Genomic DNA, 24,309 nt, shown 5'->3' with positions numbered 1-24,309 from the left:
ATAATCTCACATACCTTGATAGAGATCACCCCCGACGAAATCCATGCAAGGATCTTGGCGTTCATGGATGATTCTTGGTCTTCATCTTCTTTTCTCATTTTCTCCCAAACCCTAATAGTTCTTAAATATTGAAAAACTTATTTGGGACTTGTTTTCACCACTAATATAACCTTAAAAAAATTAGGAAATACTAGGGTGAAAAGACAATTTTGCCTTCACTAAAATTCGGACTGGACTTTCCTCAGTCCAATAACCCAACTTCTGAAAGACATTTCTCCCTCATACGACATCGGAGTTCTGCAAACTCGGAAGCGTTGGAAAGATATTTTCAAGGTATTCCAACCATATAAAGAACTCACCCAAACTTCTTTTGAGATGGATGTTATGGCCTTTTGAAAATGACCAAAACTCGCTAGACATTTCTAGATTTTCTTACTTATTTTCTAAATTAATTATTCTTGGCTTCTTAGATTATTCTTAGTTAATTCTAGTTACGAGATGTTAGACGTCTGTCCAACTATTATATAAGAAAAAGTTGGGTAACTATGTATCTTTCTTGTGATACTCTCTCATAATCTATTTTTATAGCACCATGCCACATTTTCGGTGATTTCTTTCCCATATCTGATTTCGTGTAGCACTATACCATATTTTCAGTTATTTTAAGAGAATTATGGTAGGTCGAGATTGTAACTGATGGTGATTAGAATCCCCTCAAACTAATGGTGGTCAACAAACAGTAACACACTGTTTGAATGGTTGTAGCCTGTTGTATTGTATTGTGTTATTAGTTTAAATATAATATTACGTAATTAACTTTATATGGAATATGATTGTGAAACTTGAGTGTCAACTATGAAGTCACTATAAAGAGTCTGAAGTATGAAGTGTAAACTCTAAAGGCTAAGAGTGCATCACACTCAACTGTAAACTTTTGAGTAAAGTTGGGAAGACGAAGCACCGGTACTGATGTCAAGATCCTCTTTAAATTTTGGAAAATCTCTTCCCCTTTTGCATGCCAGGAAAAAGCATCTTTCTTGGTCAATTTTAGAAAAATTTGTGGCTCCATGTAATTCATCTAATAACTCATCTATATTGGGAATGAGTATGTGTCTGGGACTGTGATTTTGGTTAGGCTACAGTAACACATACAAATCTACCAAGAGTTATCTTTCTTTTACACTAGCAGAACTGGCTAGCAAAGGGACTTGAACTAGGACGTATGAAATCAAATTTTAATAAAGCTGCAACTTGGTTCTCAATTTCAGTATTTTGACCATGTGGGCAATGGTAAGGTCATGTGGGTAATGGTAAGGTCTGATGTTTGGAGGTTAGCATTTGGTAGTAGAGGAATATCATGAGAATGTGCTCTAAATGGTGAAAGAGATGTTGGTTCAGAAACCACAACTGAAATTAATCTAGAAGTGTTTGGATTGGATTAAGTGGACCTTCTGATAGCATGTTAAAGATTGGAGAGAAGTTGTGGCTGAATCTGTTGATCTCAAGCATTGCAATTTGTAATGTTTCCCTTTCCAATAACAAATTATGAACATATCCTTCTAGTTATCTTGAATTGTCCCGTGAGTAGCCAAAAATTTGATATCAAAAACCAAATCATCCCCTCTAATTAAAAAAGGGTAGTAATCTTGAATTGAATTTGAAGATTTCGGGCAAACTTTTTTGCAGCATATGATGCACCCATTCCCTATTTGCAACTGAATGTTATAACTATTTCTACTGGTAAATTATACTCTTTCACATTTCACAATGGATTCAACAACAAAATTACGCGTGGGACCACTATCTTTTAGTATTGAAACCTTTCTATGGTTGATCTCACCCTGAAGCTTCATTGCAGCATCAATTGACTGTCCCAAAATGGCATTGAAAGAAATTTCAGCAATGTGTGTGTCTTGAGGGTTATCACCAACTACTACATTGACCTCATCAACCTCTTCCAATTGATCTTCTCTAGTAATCTCCATGAGAGATAGTTTTGCAGATTTGCATCTGACTAGGTGCAAATTTCTCATGGAAACGATAACAAAGTCCTTGTGCCATAAGATTTCTCCTCAGTTCCCATGTCGGCATTTAAAGAGGTTGGGAAACGACTGGGTTGGAAGAAACATTGCTGCGTGGATTGTGATGTGTAGAGGAAGAAATGTTTTTGGTGTTTCTATAGAATTCAATGGTTGTACAATGGGTTTGTTGATTGGGGTCCAGTTAGGCACTCTATTGCTTCGAGTTGGCCCTAATTTATTTTCAAATTCAAGTGCCAAACTCATAGTCCCGTAAACTGTCTAGGTTTGTAATCCTAACATTGGATTTAAGTTCCTCTTTCAATCCATTTAAGGACACTCCTAAGAGACAGTGATCCAGCCAGTTTATGACCCTAGACGAATGTTTTGCAATTGTTGACGATATCCCAGTATAAAACCCGTTTGTTGAATGTTACAAAGGTGCTCGTCGGGATTTTTAAACTCTGCAGGACCATAATTTTCTTGCAATGATTTTTTAACAAGTTCTTCCCAATAAAGTAAAGTTAGCTCATGATTTATCCAAGAAAAGAGATATAAAGAAGCATCCCCTTCCAAATACATCACTGCAATGTCAACTCAATGTTCCTCTTGAGTTTATTAATAGCAGAAATAATTTTCTGCTTTCAAAATCTATCCTCATCGGTGTATGGCCTCGGGGAAGTATATTTTTCCAAGTTGGACTATCAATGTCTTCTTCCTTTTCTTGCCAAGCAGATTTTCCTCTATTATGGTTTCGGTGGCTGGATTCTTCTTGTTGAGGGCAACTAGTCTGGGCTTTTAATGTTGCAACATTTGCTGCCAGGAAGTCAGTCGTATTTAGTTTAGATGTTGTGGAAAATAATTGTTAGACAAGAGATTCAGCATTTGAACGCCTTCTTGTGAATTAGACAATCTGGTATTGACCATGTTGGATCGATCTGCTATGATACAAACTGATAGTAACCTGAAGCAGAGAACCGAAGAAATAGAAAAAATAAAGTAAATTTATTGGCAATAGTTTGTGCAAGAATCTTAAAAACAATTATACTAATAAAGTTGTCTGTATGGATAGGAAAAGACTCTAGAATATAGTAGTTTTAATTCTTAATCACATACCCCAAATAACTAATCCTATTACATATATATAGAGAACATAATAGGATAAGATTGACACCATAAATTACAAACTAGGAATAATATAACTGCTAGACCAACTGCTGGAGCAAATCATGGGAACAGGTTTATCCGCTGTAGCAGTTGTGTTTGTCCAGAACGCTTAAACTTTTTATTTTTTTGTCAAAACTTTCTTCTGGAGTACCTCTTGATAGGTGGGTCAGTATCAAAATCCTACTTCTATTGCGAGATATGATTTTAGAAAAAACAATGAGTTTAAGAATTGGCACTGTGCAGTGCATAGTAAGTAGAGTTTGCATATGTATTAGCCGGATTTGTTTGGTATTCATTTCGTTTCTCTCTCTAATAATTTTCGATATACTTGCTCATGATAAAGAGCCCTTTTGAATGTTTCTTCCACTTGACCTAGATCTCCTCCAGTAATAGAAGCAATGCAGATATTTGAAAGAGATGTAGTTACTGAAACTGATATGTAGAGCTTTCAAATTTTAATGCATAACTGCATGATCTGTAGTATTTTATTCTTTTCCCTCGACTTGAGGATTATACTTTCGTCATACCAGCAAAACATTTACTAATTTTGTGGTGCTGATTCAAAAGTCTGAAAGCTTTTGGTATTTCCATTTTTTTTATTTTGGGAAATTCTGAGTGATTGTTGATTTGTTGTCGAAAGATATATTTCTTCTGTTTGTGAAAATAGGTAGCACCAAATGTTTACCTTTCAAAGTAACAAAAGATAATATCAATTATTTTCCTATGACATCTTTTACTTCCTGTTTGAGAAAATTGAAATGGGTACCTGACATTGTTCGTATTCTTGTTGGATATGGGCACTTAGTTAATGTTGTAGAGAAGATGCTTATTAACACCAAAAATACTTTGAATTTGAAAAAGGCATGTAACCTTTGGTTCATAAATTTGAAAGCGAGGTTAAAAGCTTGATGTAACAACTTGGTGGGGTCTTAGAAAGCAGTGTGTGGAGTTAGTATCAAAATTAATTTAGGTTGCTCTTTCATAAAACATTAACGTGGTTGGTAGTATTGAAAAAGTTCATTTTGAGAACGTGAATTCAATGAATTTTGTATAATAGCAAAGGTAGTACAACATGGACATGATGTGCACGCACGTCATGAGCTCAAATTCTGTTGTGACCAGATTTTGTATTTAAATAAAGAAGGGTGGAAGGTGGCCTATTATCCATTGAGTTTCGGTGACAGCAACAACAGATTTTCGGTCATAAAAAACGGGTTTCAAAGTTATGACTTTAATTCATGCTGTCCACTTTGCAAAATGACAGAATATGACCAAGAGAAACTGTTGCTATCCCGAAGTTAGAAGTCCTTTCAGAGATTAAGAAATGTGTAAAACCTGTATGTATTACAACATATAGATGTTCCAAGGTCCTTGGTATCTTCTTTTGATAAGTAGATCTTTGGGTGTTAAAAGCTGGCAACAAATTTTTTTGAGACTTGGAGAATTCCTTTGGTCTAGAAAATGCCTTCCTCATATCTATATTGTGTACTTAAAGTGTTGCTAACTTTACATGATTAGTACAATGCCAAAAGTGTATTTCTGTATTGTTCTTTGTTGCACCTTTTTATAAATCTTGTTTAGAGATATTATTAATTGAAGAATCATTAGCAAGAATTGTATAATAAGGTGATAAATTGAATATTATCTTGCAATATGTAAAACCTTATCGCTTTTCTTGATGATTGAGCAGAATTCAACACTTTGATATGTTCATTGGACTACAAGAACTACAAGGCCGAAATAAAGAGTGCAGATGCACAAGATTCCTTCAAGGATGGGGTGGTTAATTTGGTGACTGGCTGCTTAACCGGAAAGGATAAGTTAAAAAGGAAATTCGCCCAGACATTTTTCCTTGCTCCGCAGGACAAGGGTTATTTTGTGTTGAATGATGTTTTTAGGTATGTCGAAGATAATGAGATTGATACCGTTTCAGAAGTGCTTAATGGAACTGAGGATGTGCAGTCAGAGGTTTTGACCCTTGATCCAGGTTGGATCTTTTTTCTAATTTAATAAATGTACTTGTTCTTTTATCCTCTTAAAATATTTTACTATTTTCATTTTGAATACAGAACCTACTCATGTGGTTGATCCTCTAAATCTCGACCAAGCTGGCTCACATGCAGAAGAAGTTCAACATGTTGAGGAAAAAGCCAATGACTCTTTGGTAGATAGGAGGCAAGTTGCTAATGAAAGAGTGATTGTTGTGGAAATTGGATCATATTTCAACGAGGACCAGCACCTTACAAATACAGAATCAGCTAATTCTGTTGCCCAAGAGGATGCTCCAAAGAAGTCATACGCATCAATTGTCAGTTCACAAACAAAGAAAGGGCCAACCAAAATCCCACCAATACTTCCAGAGTGGCTCCTCTGAAGGATGTAAAGCAGCTGGTTGCTGCAGTAGCACAAAACGCAGCTCCTGGAGCATCAAATCCTACTACCACTAGTGAAATCGATGTACCGGAATCAAATGATGTTGAAGAGGAAGGTATAATCTCTTGAAACCTATCTGAAATAAATTAAGTAATTTGATCATGTGATGGACATATCTATGTCAGAAAAAATTGAATATGGATGTCCGTATTTAATTTTTTTAGCAAATAAAGGAGCACAATAAGTAGATGTGTTTTGAGTTTGATCTAGATGTTGTATTATCAGATCTGCTTGCAATTGTCATGTTCATTCTGCTTCTGACTTTCTCATTGCTTAAAGTCTCATTAAGAGTACATTGTCATGTAATTTACTTAAATTTTAATTCTTATAGCTGAGGGATACTCTATTTATGTCCGAAATTTGCCTCTAGATGTTACTGTAGCCCAACTTGAAGCTGAATTTAAGACATATAGGCCTATTAAGCAAGGAGGTGTACAAGTTAGAAGTAACAGGGTTAGTGCAGCACACCTTATATTCATCTTGGTTCACTGACCTACAGATTGTTAATATGTGTCCACTTATTCCCTTTTCTGCAGCAACAAAGATTCATCTTTGGCTTTGTTGAATTTGAAGATATGAGCTCCATGAACCTGTATGGCACTATTGATGGAGCTCACATCTTCAAATTCAACAAAGCCAAATCAGAATCCTTGTTGCTGCAACAAAGAAAATAAGTGGACACATGATAACAATCTATAGGTGTTAGTGAACCAAGATGAATATAATGTATGCTGAACCAACCCTATTACTTCTAACTTGTACACCACCTTTCTTAATAGGACTATATATCTTAAATTCAGCTTCGAGTTAGGATATAGTAACATCTAGAGGCAAATTGCAGACATAAATGGAGTATCACTCAGCTCCAAGAATTAAAATCGAAGTAAATCAGATGACAATGTACTCATACTAGGACGGTAAACAATGAGTGAGTCTAAAGTAGAGTAAGCATGACAATGCTAGTAGATCAAATAACCCAACATCTAGATCAAACCACATCTACTTATTCATTTGCTCAAAAACTAAATACTAACATGCCTATTCCATTTTTTTGTCACATATAGATGTGTCCATCAAAAGATGGAAGTAATGAGTAAATTTCAGGCAACTTTCAAAGAAATTGTTACATTCATGTTCAATATCATTAGTTTCAGGTACATTAACACCTCTGGGGGCAGTAACATTTGATGCTTCAAGAGCTACAGTTTGTGCTACTGCAGCAACCGGCTGTTTTACAGCCTTCGGAAGAGACATTCTGGAAGTATTTGTGGGTACCAAAATTTGGATGGCCCTTTCTTTTTCGTGAAGTGACGATTGATGCATACGACTTCATTGGAGAATCCTCTTGGGCAACAAAATTAGCGGATTCTGTATTTGCTGGGTTCTGATCCTTGTTGAAATGAGATTCAATTTCCACAACAATCTATCTTTCATCACCAACACGTCTCCCATCTACCAAAGATTTGTTGCCCATTTCCTCAACATGTTGAACTTCTTCCGCATGCGAGCCAACTTGGCTGAGATTTGGAGGATCAACGACATGAGTAGGTTTTGGATTCAACATGAAGATAGTAAATGATTTTAAGAGAAAACAAGAACAACTACACTTATTGATTTAGAAAAGAGAAGCAACTTGGGGGGGGGGGGGGGGGGGGTCGGAAGCTCTAACTACACATCCTCAATTGGATTAATCATTTGTGAGACGATATCAATCTCATTTTCTTCTACATACCTAAAAACACCATTCAAAAAAAAATAACCGTTGTCTTATGGAGCAAGGAAAAATGTCAAGGCGAATTTCCTTTTTAACTTATATCTCCGTGATAAACTTCTCTTTAGAAAAATAATCAACTCATCCTTAAAGGAATCCTATGCATCTAAAGTCATTATTACGACCTTATAGTTCTTGTAGTCCAATGGACAATGTCAAAGTATTGATATTCTCCGCTCAAACATCAAGAAAAATAATAAGGATTAAATTACATTATTTTCCTGTTCTTTTTTAAATTACAAAACTCTCTTCAAATTTATGGATTTTGGATACATTACTAGACTTCCTGATACATGATTCGACTTTCGGATACATAGGTGAGGGATTTATCTGTGATGTGAGGAATGTATCAAAGAGGGGACATGACATCTGGATGCATCACTTGACTTACAGATACAACAACAGACATCCGGATACATAGGTGAGGATGTATCAGGGGATTTATGTATTTGAGAGGAGATATAATGTATCATCGAGAGGAGAGTGATGTATTCGAGAAGAGATTTTTGAAATATTTTTAAATGATAGAGAATTTTAGAGATTATGGTAAAATAAGATGTGTATTCAGAATTTTGAAATGATGGGTGCACTATTACGAAAAGGTAAATCTAAGATTCAAATTTCTAACTTCTCTTAGAGAGGTGCACCCAATCATAATGGCACAATATTATACAATACTTCATATGTGGGTTCACACATATAAATTTAAATACTTTTTAAAAAAAAAATTGTAATACTATTATATATGATTTCAGGAGTAGAGCATGGGTTCACGTGAACCCAATGACCCCCTCCTGAATACACCACTGTGTGTATTTAGGTTATTTTCCTTTTCAGTATTGCAAGATAGTATTCAATTGAATTTATCACCTTATTATGCAATTCTTGCTAATGCTTCTTCAATTAATATATCTCTAAACAAGATTTAAAATAAGGTGCAACAGTTCTAACTCCGGGTATAACAACAGTTCCTCTCGGTCATATTCTATAATATTATAGAGTGGACAACATGAATTGAAGTCAAAACTTCAAAACGTGTTTTTATGATCGATAAATCAATTATTTTTTTCTCCCAAGCTCAATGGATAATGAGTCACGTTTTATCATTCTTTACTTAAATACTAAACCCGGTTCACAAGAGAGTTCGAACTCATGACGTGCGTGCACCTCATGTCGGTGTTGTACTACCTTTGCTATTATACCAAAGGCATTGAGGCCATAGTTCTCAAAACAAACTTTCCAATACTACCAACCACAAATATTTTATCTAAAAGCATAACTTAAAAGTTGTTACATCAAGCTTTCAACCTCACTTTCAAGTTCAAATCGAATGTATTTTTTGGTGTTAGTAAGAACTACTCTTCTACAACACTCAACTAAGTGCCCGTTACCAACAAGTATATCTATGTTACCTACATATGCTATAGCCCAAAGGAACATAATTGGTATTATCTTCTTTTATTTTGATGGGTAAACAAGATTAAACTTACAAGAACAATTAATGAAGTTTACAACTTTTATGAACCAATAATTTTTTTGTAAATCAATGTCTTATGTTATCACATTATACCACCCTTTTTATCTTTGTCGTTATTGTGTTTTTGCGCTGAAAGCTCATGCGCTTGTCATTATTAATCTCACAACAATTCTTTTATCACATTACGTCTTAAACACATGTGTCTAATGTTAGCACAAAAAATGTTAGTTTTATTCCATTTAGAATACATATTAAAAGTTGTCATAACCACTTAGTCTGATCACTAATCAACTCCCGTACAACAACTACTTTAATTAGTTGTCTTTTATGTTATGGCACCATCATCAATAATAACTCATCATTACTAGCGAATTCTGAGATTCACATTGCATCATAGTACGCTTCTAGAGTTCTAGTACAACAAAATATTTAATTTATTTGATACTCTATTTGTGGATCCTCTCATGCATCACAAATTATTTCTTTCCAAATAATGCATCAAGAAGCAATATATCAACAAGAACATGAGAAATATAATAAATTATAAGAAATTGATAATATATTTTCCTACTCTAACGTTACATTCAATTATATCACAATTGATCAACTATCACAAATATGTATATGCAATATTTATTAACTAACTAAAAAAACTTAGATTCTATTTTTTCTTTTCTTACGAATATGTAGCACAACCTCAACAAAATACATCTACACTTTCAAATAATTTCATAATAGAGAGATAAATTTTTCATTAAGTTTTCAATTTGATATGTAAATACAAATTTATAAATTAAAATGTCAATATATTTATCTCTTTGTTTTCAACAAAAAACCTTTTGTGTATGTAGAGAAGAATATTCACAAGTGTGACACAATAATAATTTTCACATCTAGTATTAAGTTTCAAGAAGTTCAAAAGAATTAAGTCTAAATTTGGATGCTCAAAAAACACAAACATGTAATTTCTTAGTATGATCAATTTCTAACACAAATTTATGCATCTAAAGCAACCCATATATGATAGCTTAGCCACTCAATAAAATTGTTACAAGTTAATGGTCTCTAAAGCACTCTATCAAACATAAGCATTTAACAAAACATTTTTTCACCAGACTAATATCATCTATCTCAGTTACTTTAAATATTGTAAAATATGTTTTCTTTTAAATTTTATCTAGTCGATTATTTGTAATTTTGTTCCTCTCTTATAAGATTTTAAAATATTAATGTGTTTATTAGGGTTCGGAGTTCAACCTTTTAAAAGTATTTTTATGTTATTACTCGACTAAAAAATTTCATTTCTTGCTAAATATAAGTTGTTTTCTTTATATGTTAAGATTTGCTATCAATTGCTGGCTTTAAGGTTTTCTAAGTTTATTTTTCGAGTTATAATTTTTATTTCCTGCTATATCTAACAATTGTTTTAATATATATATTATCCCTCTTTGATTATGTGTATTTATGTTCTTCTCGTAAGATTACAGTATTTATGTGTTGATTATAATATGGGGGTTAGAATTTTAAAGGGTTTCTAAGTTATTTTTTGACTTAAAATTTTCATTTGTTGATAAATCATTTTAATCATTTTGTTAAATTTTATCTAACTCAAATAAAAAGTTTAACTTTTCATCATATTTTCATAAGGATCATTGACTCGAATATTAAATCATATATACCATCTTAGATAATATCAATATTTTCCATTTGTGAATTTAATAAAAAGAACTTTCCGTTCCAAGAATGTAACTAGTTCTAGAATTCCTAATATATATAAAAATCATTCTTCTTCTTCAACTTGGGTGTAGTGCACAAATATACTTGGTACCATCCAAATCTAATACCCAATATTTTATATATTAGCTATAAGATTCACTTGAAAAATGACCACATAAATATATCTGTTTAGTCAAATTTAATTTTCCTTAGGAGAATTATCATTTCTTCAAATCTTCTTCTACCTTAAAGAATATATAAGCTCAATTTACCACACACATATAAATTTTGTAACGACCCGCTAGGTCGTTTTGAAAATTAGGACTAGTTTGACTCCATTGAAAAATTTAAAGGGGTATTTTTAAACTATTAGATAACTATGAGTACCCAATTGATGAAACTTTTATTAAATAAGTAATATAGATAATAGGTTAGTGGTGTTTCACGGTTAATAAACTCTTGTTTAGAAAAAAAATGGATGCGAAACCTTACCACAGGCGACCAGCGAGAGGGAGAAAAATCATAGCCATTGTTCAGGTAAAGGTATGAGATATTCGTTCTTTTCAATTCTATATATAGTAATATATTGTCGGAGTGATTGGGATTATGTTATTATTTTATGCTATATTGATAATGGGTGATAAGAAATAATGGGTAAGTTGGTGATGATTACTAAATTATATTACATTGTTAGCAATTGGGTTAGTATTCAAAAATATATATATATATATATAAAAATCGATCGAAGTCGAATAGTTGAATGGCTGCAGGTTAATGCTTTCTGTGATTTTGTCAAAAGAATTTATTATATATATTGTTAGTTTCAGAATGGTAGGAATAAGATTGAGCCAGTCATTGTCAATGATTGCCAATGATTGGAATTTGATAAATATTCTAGAAAATTGGCACTTGTTTACAAATAGGTTTCTGCAAAATAATAATAATAATAATAATAATGTATACAATGATAATAGATTTTTTAATTGGTAATTAATTATTAGGTGTTATTTTATATGATCTAACATTGAATTTTAGTCCATTTGAAAAGGTTAGAGTTAAGTTCTTGGCTTGAAATTTAGCAAGTATGAAAAATTTGGCATTGCCAATATATATCAAGATTTGGAGTTTGTTGAAAAAAATGAGTGAGTGTTAGCATCTATGATAGACATATAATAATTTGAATGTCTACAAAAATTACTTACTTACGAATATTGCAAAATTGGTAGATTGGGAATGTTTCGAAACCTTGCGAAAAGGAAAGGAAAAATCTTAAAAGATTCGTGGCACAAGCTCGGCATCTAAGGTATGTTAAGACTTTTCAGACTTGTTGAAGGATGTTTTCCTAATTAAAGATTAAAAAAAATGAAAATAGACAAGGGGTAAGGGGGAAAGATGGTGGTCTCGTATCAATGGTGTGACGGGCATTGGTACGAGTACCGGTGTTATAAAAAGGAAAATTACTATTATAAAATGTGGATTGAAATTTGAGAATGCCAAAGCATATGGGCATTACCTGATATATTATTGACTTGAATTCCTTGTGTGATTGTGTTTTATTTATTTCACCCGTATAGTTGTGAAAATTGAGGTGGTTATGTATTATGTTCATATTGATTGATTGAGATGCATCATCATCCCCTCTATTGAAACAATATTGTGCACATGCATAGACATGAGACTGAGTATAAGTTGGGCACGTGGAGATCGTCCGTGCTGGGGATGGTGAGATGTTAAGATTGTAATTTGGGCACGTGGAGACCGTCCGTGCGAAAATTATTTGATATTATGATAGTGCGTTGAGATCGTCCGCACAGACACGTGGAGATCGTCCGTGTCGGTATATGGACCTCGCGAGTCCCCCATGGGTCATGAACTCTCGATGTATTTCCGAGGAGTATCATGTATATACGGTTGAGTGAGTACTGGGTATTCTGAGACATATCATTACATGTCATCATATTGCATTGCATTTCATCCCATCATTCATTCTTGATGACTATATGTTTCGTTTGGTGTTTGGAAAATATTAAATGTTTATTTCCTTTATTGATGAAACTTAAATAGTAAGTGTAATATATATATATATATACTTGTACAATCTAAGAATTTATTTTCTTATATAACTTCCGTCACTACTTCTTCGTTGTCGGTCAATGAGACATATTGGGTACACGTGGTTTCGTACTCATACTACACTTGCTGCACTTTTTGTGGTGCAGATTGAGTGATTGACTTTCAATTTGGGAACGTTCTTCGAGATTGGATATGAGTTTGAATTATCTTGGAGTTGTGGTGTGCTGTTTGGGATAATCTGCGGCCCACACCTTCAGTCTACCTCTATTTATTAGGTTATTTTGTTATGCTGATAGGATAATTCTTAAGTTTAGATTTTTATATTAGTTTGGAATTGTATCATATTGTAGAAGCTCTTGTACTTATGACACTAAATCTTGGGGTAGTTTTATTTATATTCCGCATTTATTTGAATACTTAGTATGTTAGATATTAGTTTGATACTTATCTTTCTCACGTTTAAGTTGAATTGGTGATACTTGTTGGGTTGGCTTACTTATCGGTTGGGAACATAGGTGCCATCACGACTCGTGATTTTTGGGTCGTGACAAATTTGGTATCAGAGCCCTAGGTTCATCGGTCTCACGAGTACAAGAGCTGAGTCTGTAGAGTCTTAGGGATAGGTGCGGAGACGTCCGTTACTTATCTTTGAGAGACTACAGGACTTTAGGAAACTTTCTTCTTTCATTCCTAATCGTGCGTGTGTGGTTTGGTTTAAGGTCAAAATTCTTGGTTCATTCTCTCATCAATGGTGAGGAGACATTTTTTCAAATTTGACCCTTGTGAAAGGGCATGACATTGTGTGGTTGAGAATATATGTCACATGGTTAGGAAAATATCTTGATAATGATTTCATTTCAAAAGAAGGAAATTAACGAGGTTAGAGATAGTAAGAATGAGTTTTTTTTGAGGTATTATTTAGACAAGGATACTAAAATTTCATTTGAATTTATTAGGACAATTTTGTGAATAGTTCTTACGATTAGTGAATAACTTAGTAAGGAAAATTATATTGTTGATTTGTTAAAGAGAAGTGTAAGGTTTGGAAGATTCATTTGATCAAATAAGAGTTTAGTGATTATGGTAAGGCTAGAGGAGAGATGTTGAGAAAGGATAGAGATATAAAACGTGATCACTTCTCATGACTTTTGAGAGGGTAAGATTTGTATGAATTTTTTTTATCCTTTAGAGTGATGGTATACTGAAGATAAATTGAATAGTTCAAGTTGAATGACACTATGACCATGTTGTTGTTTATATTATGGAAGTCACAAGGTTGGTTAAGTCTAATACATCAAAAGATTCTTCAGTTAATGAATTTTGGAATGAATAGTTGTATGAAGCTGCATGAGGACACCTATAGAGATGTATGCATAGTAGTTATGCGTTGCTAAATAGATCATAGACCAATATAGCAGCGACTGAAAATATTACCTTCATCAATAACTAATTATATTGGGATAATCAAGGTGGTTCAAAGTATCGTTTGATATGCTCTCGATTGACTATAATTTTATTTTGAAAGTGGATCTACTTTATTTTACGTAAGTATGTACCTTATTTTGGATCTGGATATGCTTTGTGACCTTTCTCTTATGTCTATACATATTCCTACACCTGTAGATAATTCTTAGTGGTAGATCGATTACATCGATCTTATATTGACTTAATAGTATATGCCACGTGGAAAACCATAGTTATTTTATATAAGGAAGATTTAAACATCATTTGGATATGGATTAAATTTCTCATTGTCATGAAATTTATGACTATAAGTGTAAGACACTAACTTCAAATATGTCTAATATTTAAAAATTTAAGTGGCAGAATAGTATCATTACCCATTTAAGAAAGGCATCATTGTCTCTAAAATTTCAATGTGAGGAACAAGGGTTGCTTCACCTATTCGTCTTAAGTTGTGATACTAGTGATGATATGTCTCTTTTAGAGCTCATTCAAATGGTGCAAGAGTTTTTTTTTAAGGGCATTCCATGTGAGTTTGATATAAAATTAGTATTGACTTATAGTTAAACACTTGGCCTATTTCTATTATTTTTATTGGAATACTTTGATAAATTTGAAAGAACGATAACAAGACTTGTTGAGTAAGGAATTTTGTTGGATCAAGTACATTTTTATTGGGTGTTTCTATCATATTGAGATTCCTTTGTTATTATTTTCATCTAGGATATATTGGTATACTCCCATAGTAGGAAGGATCACGAGCATTATTTGAGGATGGTTCTCTAGACTCTAAAGAAAATTAAGCTTTGTTCATATTTTTTGAAGTGTGGGTTTCGATTAGTTTGGTGGCATGGTTGAAATGTGTAGTGACCAAGAAATGTATTACGAGGGATCCCAAGAGAATTGAGGAAGTTTGAAAATGGGACTAGCCTATTTTGGCTATGATATTTGGATTTCTTAGGCCTAGTTGGTTAGTATCGATGGTGCTAGCATTCATTACACATGCATTAACTAGATTAACCTAGAAATAATCGGCTTTTCAATGGTTTGATGTGTGTGAGGTGAGTTTTCTATAGCTCAATGTTGGGCTATTGCCCATGTTTCAACCAAGGAGCTCATGGTCTAATCCTACTTGAAAATGAATTGGATTTATTCTCTTTATTTTGTTTCCAATTCTATTAGGAAAAGGATTGGAATTGTAATCCTATTTCCAGTTGGTTTTGACTTGTAAGAAAAAAAAACACAACTCTATAAATAGAGGATGGTCTTGAGGGAATAACTCAATTACTCAGTAGTATTTCTTTTGAAAGACTTTAGGACATAATAGAGTTTTTTTTAGAGAGCTTTTAACAAGAGAAGAGAGAAGAAAAAGGTTTGTTTTGCTGCATTTTTTTCTTCGACCAGCAAACTTCAGATCGTATTTTCTGATTAATTAACTGTTGGATCGAGCTGAAATGTGGATTGAGTGCGTGACATGTTAATTGTTAATTTGAACGGTGGAGATCGAATTCAGAGGTTAGTATGATACTGTTTTTAGGCCTGAACAACAGATGTGTTTGGATGGTCTTTCTTTATATTTATCTTTTGGTTGGGTCTTAATGAAGAAAGGTAAGTAATAGCTTATGCTTCCAGATAGTTGAAAGTTCAAGACAAGAACTGTCTTAGTTATAGCTTAAACTTGGTGGTGGTGGTGCTTGCATTAAAATTGTAGAGGCATTTATTTATAGTGTGTATTGCGAGGTGTTTATTATACGTTTTAATAAGAGAAATCTAAATTTAATACAATGGATATGGAAGTTTCTCAAGGATTATGGAATGATTCATCTTTATCGTATGGACAAAACAAATGTGCTAGTAGATTACTTAGGGCGAAATACAGTGAGTATGGGTAGTCTACCTTTGTTACATGAGGTGAGATGCTTATTCATGTTTGATAGTTTGGTGATGGAAATTTGTGTACGACTTACGATAAGGTGTTATAAGGAGAAGTCAAGGAAGAAATTCTTGGTGGTGAATGAGTTTTAAGTATTATAGACTTAATTATGTTCTTCCAATATGTGAGCTGACTAGATTAATCATGAAAGAGTTCAATAGTTCAATTTTTTTATTTTATCTAGAGGCAATTGGAGTATATTTTATTTTGAAGCAATATTATCGATAGTATCGTATGAAGGGATTGAATTTGTGTCTCGTGTTTGAATTGTTATCAAGAAAATCATGAGCACCAAAAGCATGAAAGTAGGAATTAAATGATGCTTTTATACTAGAGTTGGAGTGGAAATATATTGTTATGAAATTTTTGGCAGGGTTTCCACGTATCTTGTGCAAGTTTGACGTTATATGGGTTATAATGGACCGATTTACCAAGTGTATATATTTTATATTAGTTCAGATTACTTGTAGTTTGAATAAGTTAGTCTAGATTTACATTCAGGAGATAGTTACCTGTATGAGATGCCCATTTTAAATTTATTTGAGATACATAATTGATATCTCATGTCTGGATGTCTATGCATATGGAGTTGGTACTAGGTTGGATTTTATTACAAGCTTTCACCTTCAATGGTCTGTTGATAAACTATTTAGGTCTTAGAGGACATGTTTCAGGCGTGTGTGAGCAACTTTAGTGGTGATTGGGTCAAGTTCTTATTTTTAGTAGAGTATACATAGAACAACAATTATCATTTGAATAGTGAGATAGCGTCATTCGAGATATTGCATGGTAGGACATATTGATATCCAAAAGATAAATATGATGTATTGAGCTGATTGGGTTGTGGGACACTGATTGATTGAGAAAATTTTTATATAAGGTCAAGTCCTTCAAGATAGGTTTCTCATCGCTTAAAAACAGGTGAGAGTTATACAAATTAAAAAGGTTCGTGATTTATAGTTCATGATTGGAGGACATGTTTTGTTAAAGGTTTCACTCATAAAAGGTGTGATGAGATTCAAAAAGAAAGGAAAGTTGAACTTGAGTTATATTTTTTTTTTATTGTTGAGTGTAATAGTAATGTTTTTGATATTGAAGAAGTATCATCTGGATGATCAGGCTACTAAGGAGTACAATTCAAACATATAGACCAGATATCTCTAACTTTTTGAGCGTCTATTGATATCCTATTATTTTACCGTTCGAGGACGAACGTTTGTTTTAGTGGTAGATGATGTAACGACCCGCTAGGTCGTTTTGAAAACTAGGACTAGTTTGACTCCATTAAAAAATTTAAAGGGGTATTTTTAAACTATTAGATAACTATGAGTACCCAATTGATGAAACTTTTATTAAATAAGTAATATAGATAATAGGTTAGTGGTGTTTCACGGTTAATAAACTCTTGTTTAGAAAAAAAAGAGAATGCGAAACCTTACCACAGGCAACCAACGAGAGGGAGAAAAATCATAGCCATTGTTCAGGTAAAGGTATGAGATATTCGTTCTTTTCAATTCTATATATAGTAATATATTGTCGGAGTGCTTGGGATTATGTTATTATTTTATGCTATATTGATAACGGGTGATAAGGAATAATGGGTAAGTTGGTGATGATTACTAAATTATATTACATTGTTAGCAATTGGGTTAGTATTCAAATATATATATATATATATATATATATATATATATATATATATTTATATATATATATATATATATATATATATAAATCGATCGAAGTCGAATAGTTGAATGGCTGCAGGTTAATGTTTTCTGTTATTTTGTCAAAAGAATTTATTATATATATTGTTAGTTTCAGAATGGTAGGAATAAGATTGAGCCAATCATTGTCAATGATTGCCAATGATTGGAATTTGATAAATATTCTAGAAAATTGGCACTTGTTTACAAATGGGTTTCTGCAAAAATAATAATAATAATAATGTATACAATGATAATAGATTTTTTAATTGGTAATTAATTATTAGGTGTTATTTTATATGATCTAACATTGAATTTTAGTCCATTTGAAAAGGTTAGAGTTAAGTTCTTGGCTTGAAATTTAGCAAGTATGAAAAATTTGGCATTGCCAATATATATCAAGATTTGGAGTTTGTTGAAAAAAATGAGTGAGTGTTAGCGTCTATGATAGACATATAATAATTTGAATGTCTACAAAAATTGCTTACTTACGAATACTGCAAAATTGGTAGATTGGGAATGTTTCGAAACCTTGCGAAAAGGAAAGGAAAAATCTTAAAAGATTCGTGGCACAAGCTCGGCATCTAAGGTATGTTAAGACTTTTTAGACTTGTTGAAGGACGTTTTCCTAATTAAAGATTAAAAAAATGAAAATAGACAAGGGGTAAGGGGGAAAGATGGTGGTCTCGTATCAATGGTGTGACGGGCATTGGTACGAGTACCGGTGTTATAAAAAGGAAAATTACTATCATAGAATGTGGATTGAAATTTGAGAATGCCAAAGCATATGGGCATTAGCTGATATATTATTGACTTGAATTCCTTGTGTGATTGTGTTTTATTTATTTCACCCGTATAGTTGTGAAAATTGAGGTGGTTATGTATTATGTTCATATTGATTGATTGAGATGCATCATCATCCCCTCTATTGAAATAATATTGTGCACATGAATAGACATGAGACTGAGTATAAGTTGGGCACGTGGAGATCGTCCGTGCTGGGGATGGTGAGATGTTAAGATTGTAATTTGGGCACGTGGAGACCGTCCGTGCGAATATTATTTGATATTATGATAGTGCGTTGAGATCGTCCGCACAGACACGTGGAGATCGTCCGTGTCGGTATATGGATCTCGCGAGTCCCCCATGGGTCATGAACTTTCAATGTATTTCCGAGGAGTATCATGTATATACGGTTGAGTGAGTACTGGGTTTTCTGAGACATATCATTACATGGCATCATATTGCATTGCATTTCATCCCATCATTCATTCTTGATGACTATATGTTTCGTTTGGTGTTTGGAAAATATTAAATGTTGATTTCCTTTATTGATGAAACTTAAATAGTAAGTGTAATATATATATATATACTTGTACAATCTAAGAATTTATTTTCTTATATAACTCCCGTCACTACTTCTTCGTTGTCGGTCAATGAGACATATTGGGTACACGTGGTTTCGTACTCATACTACACTTGCTGCACTTTTTGTGGTGCAGATTGAGTGATTGACTTTCAATTTGGGAACGTTCTTTGAGATTGGATATGAGTTTGAATTATCTTGGAGTTGTGGTGTGCTGTTTGGGATATTCTGCGGCCCACACCTTCAGTCTACCTCTATTTATTAGGTTATTTTGTTATGCTGATAGGATAATTCTTAAGTTTAGATTTTTATATTAGTTTGGAATTGTATCATATTGTAGAAGCTCTTGTACTTATGACACTAAATCTTGGGGTAATTTTATTTATATTCCGCATTTATTTGAATACTTAGTATGTTAGATATTAGTTTGATACTTATCTTTCTCACGTTTAAGTTGAATTGGTGATACTTGTTGGGTTGGCTTACCTATCGGTTGGGAACATAGGTTCCATCACGACTCGTGATTTTTGGATCGTGACAAATTTAAACTTGAAATATATATAGTGTTGTCACATACCTTCTTCATGAACACAAAAAGTCTAATTATTCTCCCAATTGTAGACTTACATGGAGTATATATGCTTGAACTTATCATTAGGCTCCCTTGTACACATCAAACCAAATTCCTATTGTCTCTTGACTATTTTTCGTTCATTTGCTAGTGTTGATCACCATCCTATCAATTTATCAATTAGTAGTATTTTTTTGTAAGAAAATAAAGTATATGAAATATTTTTAGGATTGTTGAATATTTTATAGAAAAATACTTTACCATGAATATTTTAGAAAATTCTGATTATTTGAAGCGTGTTTGGCAGTACGAGCAAAAGAACATAAATAGGGTATAAATTGAAAAATTTTTTTGCCTTCAATGTACAAAATTAATTTGCTTAAAGTGATTCTTACAATTTAATTTAGAATTGTAATAAAGAAATGACTCATAATTGATATATGTTGTAATAGCAAGGAGTTGGAAAAAAAGGTCAAACAAAACTATTTAGGACATTTAATAGTCATAAGAAATATGTTAGAATGATTAACATATTAAATATTCATCAACAAAGTATAATTAAAATTATGTATATGTAACATTTGTTACTATACAATTAAAAAAACTCAGATGCTATTTTTTTCTTTCTTAAAATTATATATAGCACAATCTTAAAACATCCTCACACTTTCAAATATTTCATAACAAGGTATATCTTTTTCATAAAATTTTCAATTTTGAATGTAACATATAAATTGGTTTTTGCTATTCCCGCGAAGCGAAGATCATTCGCTTGGCGAATAAAGTGGGTCACCTGCAAGATAAGGCCAAAAACTTGACTTTACTTTATAAATTAAAATGTCAAACTTCATCTCTTTATTTTCAACAAAAACCTCTTGTATATGTAGAGAAAATATTCACAAATGTGATCATAATAATTTTCACATCTAGTCATTATTTATACAAGTCTTAAAAAATTCGAAAGAATTAAATCTAAAATTTAAATGCTCAGAAACATAAACAAGTAATTTCTTAGTGGTTCAATTCAATTCAACACAAATTTATGCATTAAAAAATCCTTATATGATTATGTATTTACATAAACACTCAATAAATTGTTATAAGTTAATAAAAATAAATTACTTAATCATTCCAACGCATAAACTTGTGTCCATATATAGACACAAAGTGCTTCAATTCAAATATAGAAAGATAATTAACCAATCAATCTACTAAAATATTACTCCCTCCGTTCGGTATTATTTGTTATGATTTCTATTTTTAGACTCAAACTATAAAAATTTTGACTAATATTTTAAGATATATTTTTTCTTCATAATAATATCCAAAAAAATTGCAATTTATAGTACTTTTCATATAATTTTAGACTATCTAATTTTTTTGTTTAAAATATCAAATTAATATGATCTAATTTAACTTTGAAAATTAGTCAAATTGACTTTTAAAAAGCAAACATGACAAATAATTTATGTATATCTATTTTCAAACTTTGATAAACATTAAGCACAAAAAACTATGAATATAATTTTTTTCCCCCACAAACACATTATTTTGTTAAATCTTATCTAACTCAAATAAAAGATTTCTACTTTTTATCATAATTTCATAAGAATAATTGATCCAGATTATATCACCTCAGATAATATCAATATTTTTCATATGAGAGTTAAATAAGAAATAATTTTCCATTCCAAGAACCTAAATAGTTTTAGTATTTCCTACCATATAAAAATCATTTTTCTTGTTCTTCAACGTGGGTGTAATGCACAAATATACTTGTTAACATCCAAGTCTAACACTCAATTTTTTACATATTAGTCATAAGCCCACAAGATTCACCAACGACCACACAAATATATCATTTGCTTAGTAAAGTTTTTCTTAGAAGAATTATCATTTCTCTAAATCTTCTTCAACGTTGAGAAATTTAGTGGCTTAATTTTCCACACACAAATAAATTAAAACTTTAAATATATAGTATTGTCACATACCTTCTTCATGAACACAAAAAGTCTAATTATTCTCCCAGGTAAAGATTTACATGGAGTATGCTTGAATTTATCATTTGGCTTCATTATACTCATCAAATCAAATTCCCCATTGTCTCTTGACTATCACTTTGTTCGTTTGTCAGTATTGATTACCACCCTATCGATTTTATCGATTAGTACTATTTTTGACAAGAAAATAAATTATATAAAATACTCTTAAAATTGTGAAAAACTTACATAAAATACTTCATCATGAATATTAAAGAAAATTTTCATAAATTGAAGTATGTACATCATCTACTGCCAAAGAAATGACTCATATAATTAAGGTCCCTATAATTAATATATGCGTTATAAGTAGCCAATAGTCAAAAAAAAGGCCAAACAAGACTATTTAGAAAATTTAACTATCATCAGAAATATGTTAGAATAATTAATTATATTGAATTTTCGTCAAAAGGTATAATTAAATGAACCTAGACATAAGTATGAATATTTTCTTTTGAGATCTGAAATCATTTTTTACAACAATTTTTATATTAAAAATAATTATCGTTCGATCAATATCACAAAATTAGTAAACATTTTACTCGTATAACCAAAGTATCCTCCTCAAGTGGAGGGAAAACAATAGAAGACTCTAGAGCATGCAATTAAGCTCTACATATCAGTTTCAATAACCACAGCTGAATTTCAGGAGAAAAAATGTCCAAGTTTTCAAATAGTGTATTTATCCTTATATCACGAGATATATGTATGTGGATTATCTGGAGATATCAAAATTTAATAAAAAAATTATACTATTACAAACTAAAATATATCTAAATATTTTACTCCAAATTAACTGATAAAATTTCTGTAAGTTTTCTAATAATGTTTGATTATATAGAAAAAAAGAATCACAAAATAAGTTTCAAGTTCAAATTAAAAGAGCAATTTTAATAAGTTTTTCAAGTGAACATTTTATTTACCTTACAAAGTTTTCACTTTTGTTTTATCTAAACCTAGCTTGATTTCTAAATGGGGGTACTTAATGGGATTCTTCATACTCCAACACTCTCTTCTAAGACCACACATGCAAATTTGCAATCATACAACTCAAGTCAGGAGGTTTTTCCTCCTCACCCTTTATTATAATTGAATTGAGATAAGGCATAGATTTTCTTTGGATTTTCTAAAAAATTTGATTATTCGCTTGAATTATCATGTCGATCTATTATACATTCTAAATTATTTAAAAGTAAATTTATTCACTCCTAAAATTGAAATGTCAAAAAATAACTAAAAAAAAGTAACACACGAGTAAGGAAAATTAAAATTTAAAAATCAATAAAAAAGAAAATCCTCCTTACGTACCCTCCACAACCTAAAAGCATCACAACGACGATAATCTAGCGGTGTTGATCGTTGTGATTGTTTATTAGTTGTTCAGATCTGAAAGTGCCGAATTCATCGAAACGTTATCAGAATCGTGACAGAAGCTTTGAGCTCGCTAGAACTCCTGCAAAATAAATCAAAAAATAAAATAAAAAAGGAGAAGGAAAAGGGGTTTCATTAGGAGTTTGTTATTGATGATTGATTTGAAGTTTTGGGTGGTTGTTTTTAGGTGTTCGATTGGTGGCTACTAGTTTGTAAGAAAATAGGAGGGAACACCGTTGTGGAGGTAGGGTTGTGTGGGTGATGAGTTGGTGTTCTTTGGTGGAGAAGACAAAGAAAATTATGGTATGAGTTGAAATGAACAATTTTCTTGGCAAGATTAGAGTTAAAGTGAGTGAAATTTATTGATGAAAAAAAGTATAATTATCAAATAATTTTAATAATTAATTTGGAATTAATTAGTATAAAATATAAGATTTATAAAAAAAATGTTAATCATAAAGAAAACAAAAGAAAAAAAATATAAAAGAATTAGTTTCTGATGTGGCACTAACATAGCATTGAAGTAGCACCTAGTGTAATACATCACATATATTTTAAGAATGATATTATACATTTAAATGGTAATAAATTTATTTTTAAATAATAAATATATAATAAATCTTTATAATAATTTAAACAAGTAGCTGATATTTTGAAAGAAGAGGAAATTTATGTATTTTTCCTTAAAAGCAATAACAATGTCATTTTACTGAACAGAAGATGCACACCTCGATGTTATTATAAAACTAAGTTTCAATATCTTTAGTCCTAATTATATTATTTGGCTAATAGATTTAGCAAATTAAACTTATTTTAAAATTTAAAAATATAAAAAAACTTTATTATTTTTTTCCATGATCAATCATCATTATTTTTATGATAATAATAATATATTCAATATAATTTCATAAAATAAAGATTATTTTACTTCTGAAGTAATTTTAATTAATTGTGTATTTTGAAAAGGTAAAAGGACAATTTAGACATGTATAATTTCACTTATTTATATTCGGTGTAGAAAAGAAAATTGCAAGAAAAAAAATCGAAACTTCACTGATAATGTAAAATTTTAAATAACCAACAAACTGAATTGAATAATAAGATTCCTCTAAACTCTTATGATTATTGTTTACATATTTTTCTGTAAATGTATAAGAAAACCTTAACATACAACTAATATGATGAAGAAGGACCCAGGCTTGAA

At 31.5% G+C, this 24,309-nt stretch overlaps 1 protein-coding gene across 1 annotated transcript; it reads left to right on the top strand.

The window, feature by feature from the left end:
• The first annotated feature begins 2,199 nt into the window (after positions 1 to 2,199).
• LOC101248437 (nuclear transport factor 2-like) lies at positions 2,200 to 6,292 on the top strand. Its single transcript, XM_069294272.1, has 6 exons — positions 2,200 to 2,203; positions 4,876 to 5,172; positions 5,255 to 5,493; positions 5,562 to 5,673; positions 5,950 to 6,071; positions 6,155 to 6,292. Exons 1-6 carry the CDS (start codon positions 2,200 to 2,202, stop codon positions 6,290 to 6,292), a joined length of 912 nt encoding a protein of 303 aa, XP_069150373.1.
• Positions 6,293 to 24,309: the final 18,017 nt, after the last annotated feature.

This window comes from Solanum lycopersicum, chromosome 2 (genome assembly GCF_036512215.1).
Source record: "Solanum lycopersicum chromosome 2, SLM_r2.1".
In the NCBI taxonomy this organism is placed as follows: domain Eukaryota; kingdom Viridiplantae; phylum Streptophyta; class Magnoliopsida; order Solanales; family Solanaceae; genus Solanum; species Solanum lycopersicum.
Note: the sequence above shows the minus strand (reverse complement) of the source record. Positions and strands in the feature narration are given on the sequence as shown.